The sequence below is a fragment of the Hetaerina americana genome, unplaced genomic scaffold, assembly GCF_022747635.1.
Source record: "Hetaerina americana unplaced genomic scaffold, ioHetAmer1.1.p SCAF_8, whole genome shotgun sequence".
In the NCBI taxonomy this organism is placed as follows: Eukaryota; Metazoa; Arthropoda; class Insecta; order Odonata; family Calopterygidae; genus Hetaerina; species Hetaerina americana.
In genome coordinates this window covers 537,817-555,057 of record NW_027287427.1, presented here as the reverse complement: position 1 = coordinate 555,057, position 17,241 = coordinate 537,817, and the positions used below count along the sequence as shown (strand labels likewise).

The 17,241-nt window shown below is 38.0% G+C and overlaps 1 protein-coding gene across 1 annotated transcript in view; it reads right to left on the bottom strand.

Annotated features, from left to right (window-relative positions):
• The window catches only part of LOC139697917 (ankyrin repeat and BTB/POZ domain-containing protein 2-like), a 108,840-nt gene that overhangs the window by 13,692 nt on the left and 77,907 nt on the right, over window positions 1–17,241 (bottom strand). The window contains exons 18-23 of the mRNA XM_071596778.1: window positions 16,025–16,160; window positions 15,822–15,976; window positions 11,736–11,863; window positions 7,608–7,781; window positions 5,510–5,634; window positions 2,526–2,731 (exon numbers count right to left, since the gene is read on the bottom strand). Coding sequence (XP_071452879.1) covers window positions 2,526–2,731; window positions 5,510–5,634; window positions 7,608–7,781; window positions 11,736–11,863; window positions 15,822–15,976; window positions 16,025–16,160 — 924 coding nt within the window. The remainder of the gene's footprint in view (window positions 1–2,525; window positions 2,732–5,509; window positions 5,635–7,607; window positions 7,782–11,735; window positions 11,864–15,821; window positions 15,977–16,024; window positions 16,161–17,241) is intronic.

The window sequence follows — 17,241 nt, the reverse complement described above, 5'->3', positions numbered from 1 at the left end:
GGTACCTCAGGGAAGTGTGATCGGGCCGTTGCTTTTCTTGATTTTTGTTAACGATTTGAACCGCGAAGTGAAAAGTAAAATTAGGATGTTCGTGGATGACACGGTGATCTATCGGGAGATATCTGGGGATGAGGATCGTTTTATTCTAGAGCAGGATTTAGATTGCATTACTAAATGGTGTTCTAACTGGGTATTGACTCTAAATTATAATAAATGTTCAGTGGTAAATTTCTTTAAAAGATCAACGGGATTTGCTTACAAATTAGCTGGAGGTGACCTAGCAGTAGTTGATACGGTGAAATACCTAGGTGTCACATTCACAAAAGACTTAACTTGGGGGACTCACATACGTAAAGTCTGCGGTCAAGCATATAAAAAATTGGGATTCATTAGACGCATTGTCGGCAAAAGTGACTCGAAGGTCAAGGAACGTTGTTACCACGCTCTTGTAAGGCCTCATTTAGAATACGCATGCAGCGTGTGGGATCCGAGTGAAAAAGGTCTCATTCGGGAAATTGAGAAGGTTCAACGCCGGGCAGCCTGTTTTGTAAAAAATTCCTACGATAAAACGCAAAGCGTCACCGAAATGCTCATGGATTTGGGGTGGGAATCATTGGCTGAGAGACGATTCAATGCAAGATTGAAATTATTAAATAAATTTAGATCCGCATGTTTCAGCACCGAGGTCTCGCAAATTATTCGTACTCCTACATACATTAGTCGCTTGGATCATGCATATAAAATTCGGGAAATAGATGCCAGAACTAGCCGACTCAAGGACTCCTTCTTCCCACGGACAATACGGGATAGCAACTGCAGGGTTATAGATAGCAAAAATTCCACTTGCCACCCTCAGCGTCTAAAAAATAATTAGTTGTATTTAAATGCATGCTCTTCCACTAACCTTATGTGTTTTGCTATAATAACCCATTCTTTCCGAATGACCTCATTCATGTTCTGTTCATCTGTTTTTAAGTTTCCCTTTCAATCCCTCGTCCCTCTCCGCGGGGGCAAATTCATGCTACCTGCAACGTTGGGTCGCATTCCCTGCCAATTAGAGACTCTTTGGGGGTAGAGTGTTTCGTGGTGCATTTTCATGTGGTAGTGATGTTTCAATTTCTTGCTTGTTGTGTCCTGGCTGCCGTGTTGTAGAATGTCTTTCGTGCTGCATCATGGGGTGCAGTTTTTTAGTTGTTTTGCGGTATATGTGTTTGCATGAGTATTGGATGAAGGGATTTTTGCATGAGTGTGTGCGCTGCTGTGGGTGTAATTTTCCGTGTTGTTTTTTTTGCATGTGGTATTTTTCTTTTTTACGGTTGGTGACCTAACACCCCCCGCCACACGCCCTTGCGGCGGCTTGCGGGGTATTATGTAGATGTAGATGTAGATATCAAGTTTACCATTGAATTTTGCTCACCATAAATATTAACCCTTATAATAGTTTTCATTTTCACCCAGCACATTAAATGTAATTAGTTTCAATGTTTCACAACTTAATGATTGATAACTGAAAAATTTTCTTTCTGCGAAACTTATTATTACTGTGGTTCGCCAAAGATAATCATTTATCATGACAATAGCAACATGACAAAACTTAAAGATATCTTCTCTTTAAGCAGCAAGAAATGTTTTTGAAATGGAAAAAATATGCTCCAATTCTTAAATCACTAACTTTTATGCTGCATTTTTGCATAATTTTGTTTTGCACACCCTTAAGGGCTAAGACATGGGCAATGGTTTCCTATCATGCAAATGGCAATCCCTTCCAAAGGGCTACTAGACTTGTTCAGAGTACCCACTTTCATGACAACAAAAATTGTAATAGAAAAATTTAAGACTTCTTCAATTCCATCTATATACTACAAGTTGGTCCTGTTCTGAGGCTACTGATTGACATTTTACAATTTTTACTAGAAAGGGGAGAAAGCTCATTGCTTAAACCTTCATTCTTGGAGGAAAAATTAATTATAAATATGAAAAACTTGAGTGCAAAAATGAATCAACAAGAAGAGCTGCTGTAGAAAATAATAATCATCCAAAGATTCCAATTTTATTGCGTTTTCATTCTATGTGGGAGAAAGCGTGGCATCAGCATGACTAACCATCGAGCAAAGCCTGCAAACTATTTTATCTACATTTACCTACCAATGAGAAAAAGAACTTCTCTACAGGTTCTTTGCTGTTATGATGTCATTTCCATTATTCTGTCAAAGATTTTCAGGCCAATTAAAGGCTAAGGCATTATGATGGGTAATTAGCTGAGTGTGCACTGCCCCTGGGATTTCCTCCCGATGAGTGTTCCAAATGGTGGTAACTTGGGTGACATCTTTGTACTACCACAAGTGAAGTGGCTGGCACTTATGAAAATCATTCAACCCATCAACAGTTTTTAGACTGGACTGGTAAGAGAAGCAACATTCAAGTCCACTGAATATACACTCCTGTACACTAATTATGATCAATGGATACATCCATCACCCTATGCTTAGGTAAAGAGGTTACATGCTTGCTCCTAGGACTCTTACTTTGCTATATCGAAAGATATTGAACAGGAGAGGTAAACAGTCATCAACAAACTGGGATGAGCAGTCATCAGGCCAGACTTGTAAAAAATCTTGCAGGAGCTGATCAATGACACTCTCCAGTCTGTTTTCATGTGCAGTGGCCAGGGCATGCATCCAACAATGCAGTGTCCATGCAACTCCCAAATTCCTAAGATCCAATGTTATTTCTGTAAAAAAAAAAGAGTGGGAGAGCATTAAAATGAGATACTTTACTGCTAAACAATATTATATTCCCAAGGTTATTTACCTGATATGACAACTCAGAATGGGAAATAAGTTAAATATAATCCCTTAAAAACACATATATAGATTAATTCATAAATTACAGCTTGACTTGCTTAAAGAGATTGAACATACTGAGGACTAACTCACTTGCATGATCTCCTCACCCAATGGCATTCCTCCAGCTCTTTCGAAAAGGTCAGAAAAGCCTTTAAATTTCAGTGCTGGTGTTAATTATGCCACATAGCTGACATGAATTACTTATAAACATAGCGTTACCATACCGCTTGTTAACAATGGTTACCGTAAGAGTGATTAGACAGTGATTACTTCAGTTACCCTAAAGTCCACTCTTCTGTGCAGAGTATTATTATTTTTTTTGGAAGCAGACTTCATGAAATGCAGAAGTGCTACAGTGCAGCTATTACTTGGTGTCAAGACTTTAGCTGAAAAGTCCCAGATTATTTACTTTGGTAATGAAAATAAAAGGAATACAATCTATAATCTTCATCTTGGAGGACATTCCATCCCAGAGATCATTTCTTCCATCTTCCTATGAATTGTAGTTGATGATCATTTCACAAGGGGGAAATAAACAGAAACCCTAGTTCATTAATTCTACTGCTTTTGTTATCTTCTAAAGACTGTCAGCACCAAGGAATCAGTGGATGTCTTGTTTTCACTACATAGGTATTACGTAGAATTTTACTCTGTATTATATAAAATATTACCTGGATTATAAAGAATTTTACACAGTAATTATATAGTCAACATTAAGAAATGTTAGTTAACAATACAATCTTCAAGGTTCCCTTCAGAAGATGATATACTTGGAGAGCACCGCAAGGCACAATTTACAATATATTTGGAAATTTTTTTGGAAGTACTTTCAACGAAATATGTATTTAAATCTGTTGCTTATTATGCTCAAAATTATTATCAAAATTTGTAATAAAGGCTATCATTTTTATACAGGGCAAAAATACTTAATATTTTTCCAGAAAATTGGCTTGTGCTTAAAAGGCCATACCTTGTATGCCCCCATAAAGTCATACCTTTATAAAGTTATATTTGTATACCGACATAGGCCCGTAAGATGCAAGCTGATTTTAATACCTATAACATACATACTTGTGTTGAGGTCAATCTCATGTATAGGTCAACACCCAAATTTTTAGCCGAAGCTTCTATTTTTCATGTATCTTGTGCATAAGTTGACCCTGTTTTTTTCCGTGATTAATAAATGCTTAATAAATTCTCATAACTCATGAACTTTGGTTAAATGTATACTCTCACGTAATAAGACCTAAGAGAGGAATATTTAACATTTTTGACATCAGATATTAATCACAAAATTTAACAATCCTTTCACATCAATCAAGATACATGACATTATACCAATATTTTACATACTAGGAAGTTGGCCAGAGTCTATATCATCATTTTCAAGATAGTTGACATATTTTATCTTGATGACCTGTAGCCAATATAATAATGGTAAGATGATTGCAAGGCATGAGATCTTATGGTATAGTAGGTCTAAAACTGAATGAGATAGAGGTTGACATATGATATATAATATTATCATTATTTATCATTTAATTTGGTAAAAGGTGAAACCATATTAAATGTTATCAATAAAAATATTACTCAATACATGAACATAAATTCTTATATGTGATGAAGATTGTCATAAAAGAATTAATCAATTGAGCAATTAACCAGGTACGTACCCTATTCTTGAAATTTGGGATGCAGTCAGACATCAACTGAGTGGGCAGCCAATTATACAATCAAATTTTCATGCTATGAAATGAGTAGAATGTGTCTACAATAAGTAGTATTTAGATTTGCTTTACCCCTCATGGTGTAGTTATGGATGTGAAATCTTAATTGGTAAGTTTCTAGATTAGTTTTTGTATGAATCAGAGCCTTTTAGGATATATGAACTAAACACAGTCATGATTCCATACCTAATAAAAAAAGGTTTGCAGGAATCACATGGTGGTATATTTGCAAGAGAGTAAATAGCAAAAGCAAGCGGCAAAATTCGTTTTACATGTGGGGAATGACCCCCTAACTCAACACAATAATTCAAATGACATTGAAAGAAGGTAAAAATTTCATGTGAGACATATTTGTGCTGTGGATTCCTTGAAATGCATCATGGCATTATGATTATCAAAATCAATTTGAAGTGTATTTCTCATCCTCCCTCCCTATAGACCTGGCCTGACCCCATGTGACTGGCTTCCTCTGATTCCTCTGTGTGGAGAAACACTTTCACGGAGTGCATTGCTTTTGTTTTGCCTAGCCAAACTGAATATGTTCAACTTTCACTGACTGTTACTAATGCAACACCCGGGTGAAATCATTGAAACTTAACTCAAAGCTAAAACTATTGCATAAAATTAAATTTTAATGCATCATATTATGCAAATAAAAAATTATTTGATTGCTCTTTATTGATCATAAAACCACTCAACCTAATTAATGCCTAGTCAAGGGCCAGGAGACATGGGGCATGCCATGAAGGCACATTCCCCCCAAGCCCATACTCCCATCCAGTGGGGCACATGCCTTCATGGCATACCCCATGCCCAAATTCCCCACGCATTCACACTATCCTCTTCCTATGCATTTGTCTTGCTATTCATCCCTTCCCACTTGCCAAGCATCAGGGCCCATTCACCAGTAGAAATGTTAAACAATGATTAGCTTACCCAGATGACCATTCTCGGCACTGTGGTACATTGCCTCCTGCAGGGCTTTCACCTGAGACTTGCTTAATTTGGCAGCCTGGGCACCATCCCCCATGAGCGTCACCACTGCCCCACTACTGTTCAACCTCGACGAATCTTCCAGACAGGATGATGATAATGATGCCATCTGTCAATAGCACCAGCAATGCAATTAAACTTCAAACATCAACTTTCCGCACTAATATCATCATTGTTAAATAACAAGTTGAAAGTAATAAAATTAATTGTTATTTAATACCCTGAAAATTATATGTAAATAAATTTCTATGAGTGCCATCAATATATGAAGTAATACATAAGGAATCAATGGTTAATTCATTGCTAAATACTTGCCCCACTAAACAAAATTCATGTTGAATATCCTATTCAATTATAGGTACAGTAATACTACCCAAGCATTTTTTTGGTAAAAGAATGATCTGACAATTTTCAAAAATGTTACCTATACATTTGGTTAGTCTGTTGCATTTGCAAAATGTTTTGAAAGGAATACAAAAGACTTATTTTAAGTGGGTTTTGTACAAGAAAGATTAAATACATATATTTTACACATAATTTCAATATATTTTCAATAGAATCAAATTTTTGCCCATCTATGCTGAGTCTATGAGTAGATCCAAAAAAACGTTTACCATTTTTTGTAGAAATTTCATCTAACTCCTATTCTGAGACTTATTGTGAAACTGTGTGATCTGCACATGAGAAGATAGAAGAAATGCATGGAGAGAGGTTGGAGGGCATCAGATGATAGAAAAAGCAGCCCAATGCAAATTAAGTTGGAGAGAGCATATTATGCATATGCCAGCGGGAAATACTCTGAAGAAAGTTATGATATTGTGGAATTTAAGGAGATTTAAGATGGGATACCATGGTCAAATTAGAAACTTCTAAGGGGGAATATATTCAAATAAAGCCTAAATAATACGAGGCTGTATGATGACCTTTTTATCTCCAAAAAATAAAAATTAATTCTACTAATTTTAAGTTTGCAATGGACCACACAGATAGTTTTAATCTAAAGGGAAAAAAGGTGTTCAAATTAGTTTCTGGCATTTAATTAGTTTTCATTTTAAATTTTATTAGAGCCAAAATGATCCCCACAGAGAGAGGGCAGGCCTGGGGTCCACTACTGAGGAGAACTAGAAAAATGTGCCCAATTATGGAATAATTAGATGGAAAAAGAAAATGGATTAAGAAGAAGATTACATTTCATGGAGGTTTGAATTGCTTCTTGAGGCAGTTATTGATTCTCTCAGGCCTAAATTAATGGGCCCTGAAATTAGTTCATACTTCACTCTACAGGAGTTTCATGGTCTGAGGTTTGCTCTAGAGAAGCTATTCATATGGATGCCATGTGCCTTGAGAAGGAGTTAATGGATCATTAATCAAAATTCCTTCAAACAGTGTAAGCCTCAACTTTCACTGTTGAGAAAAACATTGAGTACACAAACCATCATCAAAATAACTAAATAAAACATGCATGATATTCCTTGTCAGATCTTGAATTCAGTTGGCAATTTACATTTAAAGATATTTTATTTTTAAATTTTTTGAATGTGATGTGTCAGCTTCCAGGGATCAGTTCTTGCAATTTGACCACTTTGAAGGAGTAAACACTGGCTTATTCTGGTGGGGCACTGTCACTATATCTATTGTAAATAATTAATGATTGACTACCAATGCTCTAACATCCTTTCAAATATTCTAATAAATGTTTTCATTTCACTTTAAAAATACAAAAGGGTACTGTGAGGACACTGGTTGCAGAAAATTTTCATCATAAGAAATATCAATTATTTACATTTTTGTCAGTATACAAGGATTCATGAAGTGTACATTCAATAAATTATTGTATTACTATGGGATTTTACCCTAAAATCATCAAAATGCCCTTTGAAGGAATGAAATTGAGGTTTTTCTGAGTTTTGCAAGTCATGGCTTCAGCCCTAGTTTGAAATCAATGAGGCACTCCCATAATCATGAATCAACACCTACAGACCCTAGGAAGGGCTGCTGGCCACTCAAGTGAGAATGTACCTGTGATCGGGACCCAGCCCGCCTCTCATTAGTCATTGGCTGCACTGGGGGCCCAGTTGCTGTTGTGGCACCCTCTGCCAATATCTCCTCAAGGGACAGGACATCGTGGTGCCCACTTCCAGGGCCACTGAGGGGATGCGAGAGTAACTTGTGCAGGACGGTCCGCTGGCCATGGGCAGCTGCCACGGAGATGGCACTGAAAGGAAAGAACACAACACATGGTACATCACACAATAATTGGTCTCCAGATCATAAAATGAGATAGAGCTTCGTCAAGAAAATATTTCCGCCTGGAAAATAAATAAAAGTTTACTCATTCCTGCTAGCTTACAAGGTTAATATGGCACTTTGTTGGGTTCAAAGGCTAAATACTTAGGGCATAAAGGGGGATTACATATACCGCAAGCAGTGGGCCTTCATTTAAATGTAATTAAAGGTCAATTTTTGGAGATTTGTCTATAACTAGCTCAATCATATTATTCATATGAGATGATCCTGATCTTTTTCTTCTGAAGCCTGCAGTAGAGAGCTCATCAATACAGTGATTATTCCTTGCTTGATAGTGTGAGTTTTTCCGTACAAGCATTATATATATATACATATATATATATATATATATATATATATATATATATATATATATATATATATATATATATATATATATATATATATATATATATATATTTATATATATATATATACACACACACACATTCAAACACAAAATCCCACCAAACGGCGAATAAATACTCATTTATATAGAAACAGATATAAGGAAAAGGCATAGGAACACACATAAAGGACGAACACAATAGAGGTGGGGAAGGCGGAATCAAACGGATCACAAGAGTAAAAATATTTCCTTGACCGGGACTCGAACACCGGATCTTTCCACTTGCCGGGCGGATGCTCTTAACCACTTGAGCTATCGAGGAAACGTAATTTACCCTGAGATCCGTGGGTCTAAAATGTCGCCAAGCACCCCAATTCTTTAGCCAAGAGATGGCGTCAGGGGGCTGTTCGTCCTTTATGTGTGTTCCTATCCCTTTTCCTGATATCTGTTGCTATATAAATGAGTATTTATTCGCCATTTGGTGGGATTTTGTGCTTGAATGTGTATTTGGCCAATGCAGCTCATCTCTTTCTTTTGGCTATGCATGCCATGAAATGCACTGTTCCTTTCCTGTATGGTGTTGTATGAATTCTAACCCACTGTCCTTTCCTCTTGTGTGGTGTGTATTTCTCCTCTGGTGGGTGAAACAGCCCCGGCAACCCTACCTTACACCTCTTCCTAACACTGCCCAACCGGACTCCCCCTTTCCCACTCGCACCTGAGCAGTCTGAGACATGTACAGGTTGCGGATTAGCCTCCTTTCCCTCCAATCTATTCCTATTTTCAGCAATATACTCATTTGTTTTTCACTCTATCAAATGCTTTTTCGAAATCTACGAAACAGGCAAATTCCTCCTGGTTGTGTTCTATATTCCTCTCAATTAATAATCTCATTACTGCAATGGCATCACGCATACCTCTCCCCTTCCTAAACCCAAACTGATCATCCCCTAAGTAATCATTTGCCCTACTCTCTATCCTTTTGCTTATGATCCTGAGAACAACTTTAGTTGCGTGGGATATCAAACTAATTGTCCTGTAGTCCTCACATGACGTAGTCTTTACCTTTTTCGGAATAGGAACTAAAACTGATCTCACAAAGTCTTCTGGCCAGATTCCTTCCTCATAAATACTACGGATCAGCCCATATAGCCTCTTCCTCCCACATTTTCCTAAGCATTTTAAAAGTTCCGCGGGAATGTTATCCACCCCCACGGCCTTATTTAGTTTCATCTCCCTTAATGCCCTTTCTATCTCATTGTCTAGTACGCCTGGACCTAAGCTGTCTTCCTCTACGTCATGTTCCTTTTCAATGTCTAACTTTGTTGGTCTAAGCTCTTTACTATACAGCTTTTCTATATATTCCTTCCATCTCTCTTGGATCTTTCCTGCGTCACCTATTACCTTACCCCCCTTATCTCTAACTGTTAGCATAGATCTCCCTTTCCTACTTCCCGATAAAGATTTAACTTTGCTGTACAGCGCACCGATTTCACCCTTCCTCTGCAGACTTTCCATATCCTCGCACTGTGTCTCTCACCATGCTTCTTTTGCTTTACTATATTTGTTGCCCGCCTCAATTTATTGTTTAATTCTTTGTACTTCATTTTGCCTAATTCTGTATTGACATTCTTCCATTTTCGCCGCTCATCCATCTTTGTAATCATCTCATCCGTGATCCATGGTTTCCTAGTCCTTTTAGCACTAATGGTTCCAATAGTGTCTTTTGCGGCTTTAGACAACCCTTTCTTAATACTTTCCCATTCTTCTTCGATAGTACTTAGCTCTTTACCATCCTCTATGATTTCCTCTACCGCCTGTTTGTATTCCTTCCTTTTCACACCATTTAATGCTTCTACATTCCATTTTCTAACTTGCCACCCCTGCCTTATCTTTTTAAAACGTATGCTGCATTTCATAACAACTAAATTGTGGTCAGAGTCCGCATCCGCTCCCGGGAAGCTGTGCGAATTTATCACACTGTTCCTAAACCTGTGTCTAACCAGGATATAATCTAGCTGACACCTCTCTGAGTCACCTGGCATTTTCCATGTATACCTGCGTCTTTTGTGGTTTCTAAACCAAGTGTTGGTGATGACTAAGCCCTGTCTCCGGCAAAACGCAACTGCTTTCTCCCCGCGGTCATTCCTCGTGCGTAAACCGTAGTCCCCGACCTCGTCACCATCTCTTCCTTCGCCGACCTTCGCATTCCAATCCCCCATCAATAGCAAATGTTTCCCTGCGGGAACACACGCGAATATGTCCTCTAATCGATCGTATATCCTATCGACCTCTTCTTCCTTATGGTTGCTTCGTGGTATGTATACCTGAATAATAACCAAGTTCATTGATTCTGATTTTATCTCTACTAGTAGTATTCTATCCTTTACCTGCTCTATGTTGACTATGCTTCTTCCTACCTCTTCATTTAATACTATGGCAACCCCTTGTTGGCTCTCGTTCCTGCCGCTGTATATTATTCTATACTTATCACTCCAGTAATCCCCGCTATCTTTCCATATCACTTTGCATAGACCTAAAATATCTATAATTCCCCTTTCCATCTCTCGCTTAAAATCCTCCAATTTCTCTGTCCTCATCATTGTCCTAACATTCCATGTTCCTATTCTAACTAATGTGGTCTTCTTCTCCTGCGTCTTCTGTCCTGCTGCTGCTGGTTTTCCCTTGCAAGGGTTTCGTGGGATGACCCCCACTGTCGGGCACGACACACGGCCGATTGGGCCGAGCCCCGTAGTTGCCAGGACTCAAAATCTCTGTATAATCCATCATGTTGATCTTGGGAATGATAATTGAGGTGGTTTCCCGTTGCCTTCCTCAATAGTGTTTTTAACGTGATACCATCACTTCCTGGCCGCCCCACTGGGGTCAGACGCCATTGCAGCCACCTCACTGAGGAACAGACGCTGCGTGGGCTACCTTTCGTCTGGCTGCTAACCTTCGACCTATCTGGCATGGGTGACCCTACCAGGAGCAATAATTATTACTCCTGCCAGTACAGCTCTAGGGGTCATTTGAAAGCACATATATAATAAGGTTGTCTTAGTGTGGGCCATAATTTGGAATGCATACAGATTCTTGACCTTCAATGAAGAGGGGTTCATCTCAAATGTTTCTTAAACAATAAAGGGTCCACATTTAAATTGGTGGATTGTGAGTGGGTCTGGTCACTGACTTAAGAGGTTTCTCCTGACTGCATTAACGATTGCAATTACGTTATTTGCAAACAAGTCTTAATGGGTCCTTAGGAGATGAAAAAAATTTTACAGAAACTAACATCTGCACATTTTTGTGTATGAACTGAGAGTGAAGAATATTAATAAATTGTAATCAGATATGTTGTAATGCAATTGTAAGTAATTGTTGTAATGAAATTGATGAGATAATATGATTTCATAGACAATACTTTGAACTATTATCATTAAAGTATACCATGGATGGAAAAACGCATGATGCATCAACAGGTGGTACTTGAGGGGGATAAGGGTGTATGAAGGGAGATATTTTTGCCCATACCTGTAGCACCCTCTCTGTGCAGCGCCTGAGTAGCAGAGTGAATCCTTGAGAAGAGTTGACAGAAATGGATGAGCACCATGGGAAAGTAACAAGGACACCATTTCAAGATTGCCAGACCCAGCAGCGACCTGTGTGGAAAATGAAAAGAATAAATGCATTATCATGACAGGCAGCTCACCAATTGGGATGAGGTTCAGAATAGAAGGGAACAATTATTACACAGAGGTATCTTCTGAAGAAGTGACCGGTTTTAACAGCAATGCTGGCTCAAGCACATAAAAGGTTTGTGTAAAAAGTATCGCTAAAATATTTTCCCAGACCCATGCATGAGGTGTTGAATTAAGACTGTCTGTTAAGCATGCACTTGATCGCAGATTTTATATTGGCATTGATAAGATGCCAGTGCTGATCATTAACCCTGAAAATTTGGCAATGCAAAAGATTTGAGCTTAACGTGTACTGGAAGTCTTTGGATGGACAACCAAGAGCCGAGTTGAGTGCCTGCTTGCAAAGACCTTCAGCAACAGCATAGTGACAATTCCCCAATCCCCTGACAATCTTGACTTGGCACCAGCAGACTATTTCCTATTCCCAAAAGTGAAATCCTCCCTCAAAGAACATCACCACGGGACCCGAAGTGCCGTCAAAGAAGCTTGCTCACGTACCCCTAATGACCTTCCAGAAACCACCTGCCTTCAAGTCACGTCAAGCCGCTAGCAAAAGTGTGAAGATTTTCAAGGGATATACTTTAAAGAATTTTGAGGCACTGAAGCAATATCTGAAATAAAATATTTTTCCAAAACTTTTTCCAATACTTTGTATACAGACCATATGCACACACACACTCACGCATACACACACACACACACACACACACAAATACCTTATGTCTTACACCACCTGATTCATTCACAGAGAACGCTCACTCTCTCTCTACTTCACTTCAGACCATCTAGAGTGCCCAGCCTTCTACTTGCTTAGCACTCCTCCACATCCTCCCTGCTTGGCTATGCAATCCTTCCCACTCCACCCCTGCCATCAAAACACACACCCTTCCACCCTCACCTACTCTCCCATCCCCACGTCTTTTCATGGCATGCCCAATAAGATGTATGAGTTAGGCAAAATCTGATTCAGTCACTTGACTCCATTATGATTCTTTTTTCATTTTGGTTTATCGTGTCACTATCCTTATCATCAGGGTGTTAGTTCTTAAATACTCCAACATAGTATCCAACACCATGGCAAAGAGCATTATGGGCATACTGAGTCCTAAGGAATCTATTGCTATAATTCCTTAATTTCTGTCCACTTCAATTCACACTAATTTTCCAAGTGCTTGTACCACTTTTGTACAAATATGTCAACATCTAGAAGATTCAAAGGTACGACCTAGCACTGCCCAAAGATAGGCCAAGAAATGGTTTGATATTAATCCTTTATATTTAAATACTAAAAAAAAGCCAGCACACTGTATGCAGTCTTGAATAAAAAATAACTGATATTGAACCTGCTAAAATTCTAGGAATTTATATTGATACAAAACTTAACTGGAAGGCCCACATCTGTCAGATCTGCAATGAACTGAGTGAAGATGTTCATATGTTAAGAAAGCTCAACTTCCTCATTTCAAATGAAAATCGTTCAACACTTTAGCATGCCTTCTTTCAATTTCATGTATCCCTCCAGGATAAGATTTGGGATGAAGGCAATCAATAGAAGAAGTCTAGGTCAAAAAACATCAGAAGGCATGAAAGGTTGTTTAAATACATGAAAAACTTAAAGCAGCTTCATTTGCTTGCACAAAAGCAGATATATGGCTACAAAGACCAGGAATCTCTTGGGTATCACAGCTCACTAAGCAAGCAATCAAATCGCAATATACAAGTTGTGTGAGTTGGTCTTTGTCACTTTTTGAATATCAAGGTGTCTGCTAAGTCAACTTGGTGGAATCCTGAGTAAGCAACTCTTGCAATCACCATTGAGGTTGAAAGTGGTGGAAAATTTTATCTGAAACCTCCAAAAACATAAATTTCTATCAGATTGATCAGTGTAAAGTCATTCTTGCAATTTTTATTATTACTACTAATGCTATTATGGGTGGGTAGCCTATTCCTTTGGATGGATTAATACAAGATTACTTCAAAATAAATTAAGATTTTTATTATATTTGCTTTCAAACATGCTAACTTAACACTCCCTCAAATTTGAATGCAACACCCTAATTTTTTTGTCAGATATTAATATCAATAAAACATTTAACTCAAAATAAATTCAACTTTTTGCATATGATAGTGCCTTAAACTCCGTAGTGAGAAAAAAGTATTACGAGACCAAAAAATATCAAACCTTTACAAAGCTGGAGGTTAATTAACATTACAGGAGAACCTCACACAATGAACATAATTCGATCCAGGAGTTTTCTCATAAAGCACGATGCTTGTTTAGTGAAATATTTTTCCTGAAAAAATGCATGTAAATTATGATAATGCATTCCATGCTGAAAATAATAAATTATGTACAAGTTTTATCCAAAGAAAATTAATATCTGCATTGTTTAGGATCATGAATCATCTTCATCTTTTTTTCTATCGCTGAATTTTCCAACCTAGAATATGAATTCGATTTGTTGAAACAAAAAAGAATTGAAGTAATTATTTTCTTATTTATGGTACACTCCTAATTCTTTTGTACTAGAAAGTTGTCTAGAGACATTTGTTTTTGCCTACCATTCAAGACTTTTTGGAATTGCGACACTATTCTCATTGAATAAATTTGTAGTGCACATGGCCACTGCCTTATTAGGATGATACTTCTCAATATATAATCCAACAATTTCCCATTCTTTTCTGAATGTGATCTCTAGTGATACTAAGATTTTATCAGAATTAGTGTCACTCTCCTTGTCACTCTTCATGCAAAAATTCGTGTGCTAAGCCAGTCATTTTTGGTCAAAATGGTTTTGCTCATTATTCGAATTACTCGCAATATAAGGTGCTCACTAAGCAAGGCTCTACTGTATTTAAAAATTTTTTTTGAAACAACTTTTGTATTTAGTATCAAAATTACATTTTGAACAATTTGAATTTTGTATTTTAAATTCAGGTTAAGAGAATAGTTTTTAATGTATACACGAAATAAAATTGCAGTGTGTTCAGCCCATCTCTGAAAATGCATACAACAATATGGTCTTTAGCTCTGCATACTCTACATACTAGCTCTGCTATTCTCTTAACTCTTTGCAAAATGCCCATTCTTTCCATAGTTTTGCCAACATTCTCTCCTCAATTATATCCTAGGCATCCCATTCCTCGGTATCTCCTTCACCTACTTGTCCTGATTTCTTCAATTTTCTCCCAACAAGCTTTCTCCTCCCGCCATTGCTAGAACTTCTTTGTTGGCTTTCCTCCCTACCCATTTCATCTAGTACATTTTTTCCTTGTGCATATCTCAAGAGCCTCCAAAAAACACTCATTCTCTTTCATCGGTGACCAAGATTCCACACATATAAAACTGCATTCCATATCACAGTGTTCACTGGTCTTTTCTTTATATTTTTACTTAAGGGGCCAATTGGCAACAGCCTCCCATTTATAAAAATATTTAAAAATGAAACACCAAATTCAATATATTTCTCTATGATCGTAACTTCCAATATGCGCCTCTTTCACTTAATTTGAATCATAGTTACATAAATTATATTTTGCAACTGTAATTACAGATTTTCATTGTTCTTGATGCCAGAGCATATTTGTAGAATAATCCTTCCATGGAAAAGAGAGAAGTTTCAATAGATTTAAGCCATATTGCAATTCGAATGATTGAGAATTTTGAAAATTTAATCGTATTTTTCATTTATTTTCATGTATGACTCATTCACCTTAGGTATTGTACAATGTTTAAAAACTTTTCCAACGAATGTGTTTGCTTTAGAACAATATGAATATCACATAAATAGAATTTTGAGTAGTCTAATGCAGCAATTTTTTGGTGTCTTTATGCTATTTAATTTTCAAAAGATTGAACGAAAAAGACACGATGGTGGAGTGTGGATGATGCCACCCTGATGTACATAGCCACACTCACTTGCAAAGGTGTCTCTGTGCACACCTCCCCACTCAGACTGGCGCCTCCTTCCACGCTGGTGGCCCCACTTTCAAGGAGGGCCCTGGCAATTGAGAGGCGCCCCTGCAGGGCCACGTACGTCAGGGCCGTCCAGTGTCGGGTCTCAGGGTGGGCTCCTGGGCAAGAGGGGCCAGTGGGTGGAGTCTCAGCATTGGGGTCTGCACTGCCACACTGGGAACCCGGCCCTCCCCCCACATGGTGTGCACCACTCTTCTGCAGCAGGGCATTCACCATTGCCTCATCCCCTCGCAGACATGCCAGCATCAGGGGTGTGAAGCCAGCCTCGCTGACTGTGTTCGCCTGAAGGGAATACAAACATTTTTGAATCCCACTTACAAAGGCATCACTCTTTGTCAAATTGTCAAATCTTTATGCTCAAAGCATTGCTTCATGCACCCTCACTGCCTGACCAAAGGGAGGATCAGGGAAAAGGCTCATTATGTTCACTCAAACACCAGCAGGCACAATAGGCAGGTGACAATTTGACATTGCCCTGATTGGTCTGCCTCTTGAGTCCTTTACAGCCGATGCCAACATAATGAAGGCTTTTCCATCTCCCCAATTCCCAGTGCCCTGGCAACTTCCTTCATGCTTTCAGAAATGATACTACATTGATTTATATTACCCCACAGGCCAAGACTAATATATATCACCTAGGCCTATCAAATATTCCACATGTATAAAATGTGTAATATGCTGCAGTAATTTTGAATTCATGATAGGTGACACAATACTCAGATGACACATGTATATAAAAGTATTGGGCACACAAAGTCACATGAAACTCACAAAGAACAAAAAATTCAGTAGCACAACCTACCTCATCAATCGAAAAAAAGAGTGTTAGTTTGTATGTCCTTGTGGCCATCAATGTCCTGCTTTCACTGTATAATGGGAATTTTACTCTCTAATTGTATATTATCTTGTTTTACTCTCCCTATGAACTACAACCTTGACAAGGTGGAAGGGCATGTATGTTCTGATGACCCCTAGAGCTCTGCTGGCTGGAGCAATAACATTTGAAGAGTGAAGATGAAGTAGTGAAAGCACTGTCAGAAAGTATGAAGAGAAAATTCAAGCAACCAATCTAAGAAAATTCAAGAAAAATATTAATTGAACAAGGGAATATTCAAGAGAAATGGAAGGAATACTTCCATTTCACGAAGGAGGACTCGTAAAGTCATTAGGTGAGCAAGCTTAGACATAGAAAGAGAATATGATAGGATAGCTTAGACCAATGTTGAGATAGAAAGGACACTATTATTATAGGTAATCTGCCAGTTAAGATAGGTTTTGGAGAACTACTACAACTAACAACCAAACAATTTTCTTGTCTCTCTCTATAAAACATAACACAAAATCCTACTCTACTACAAGTCAC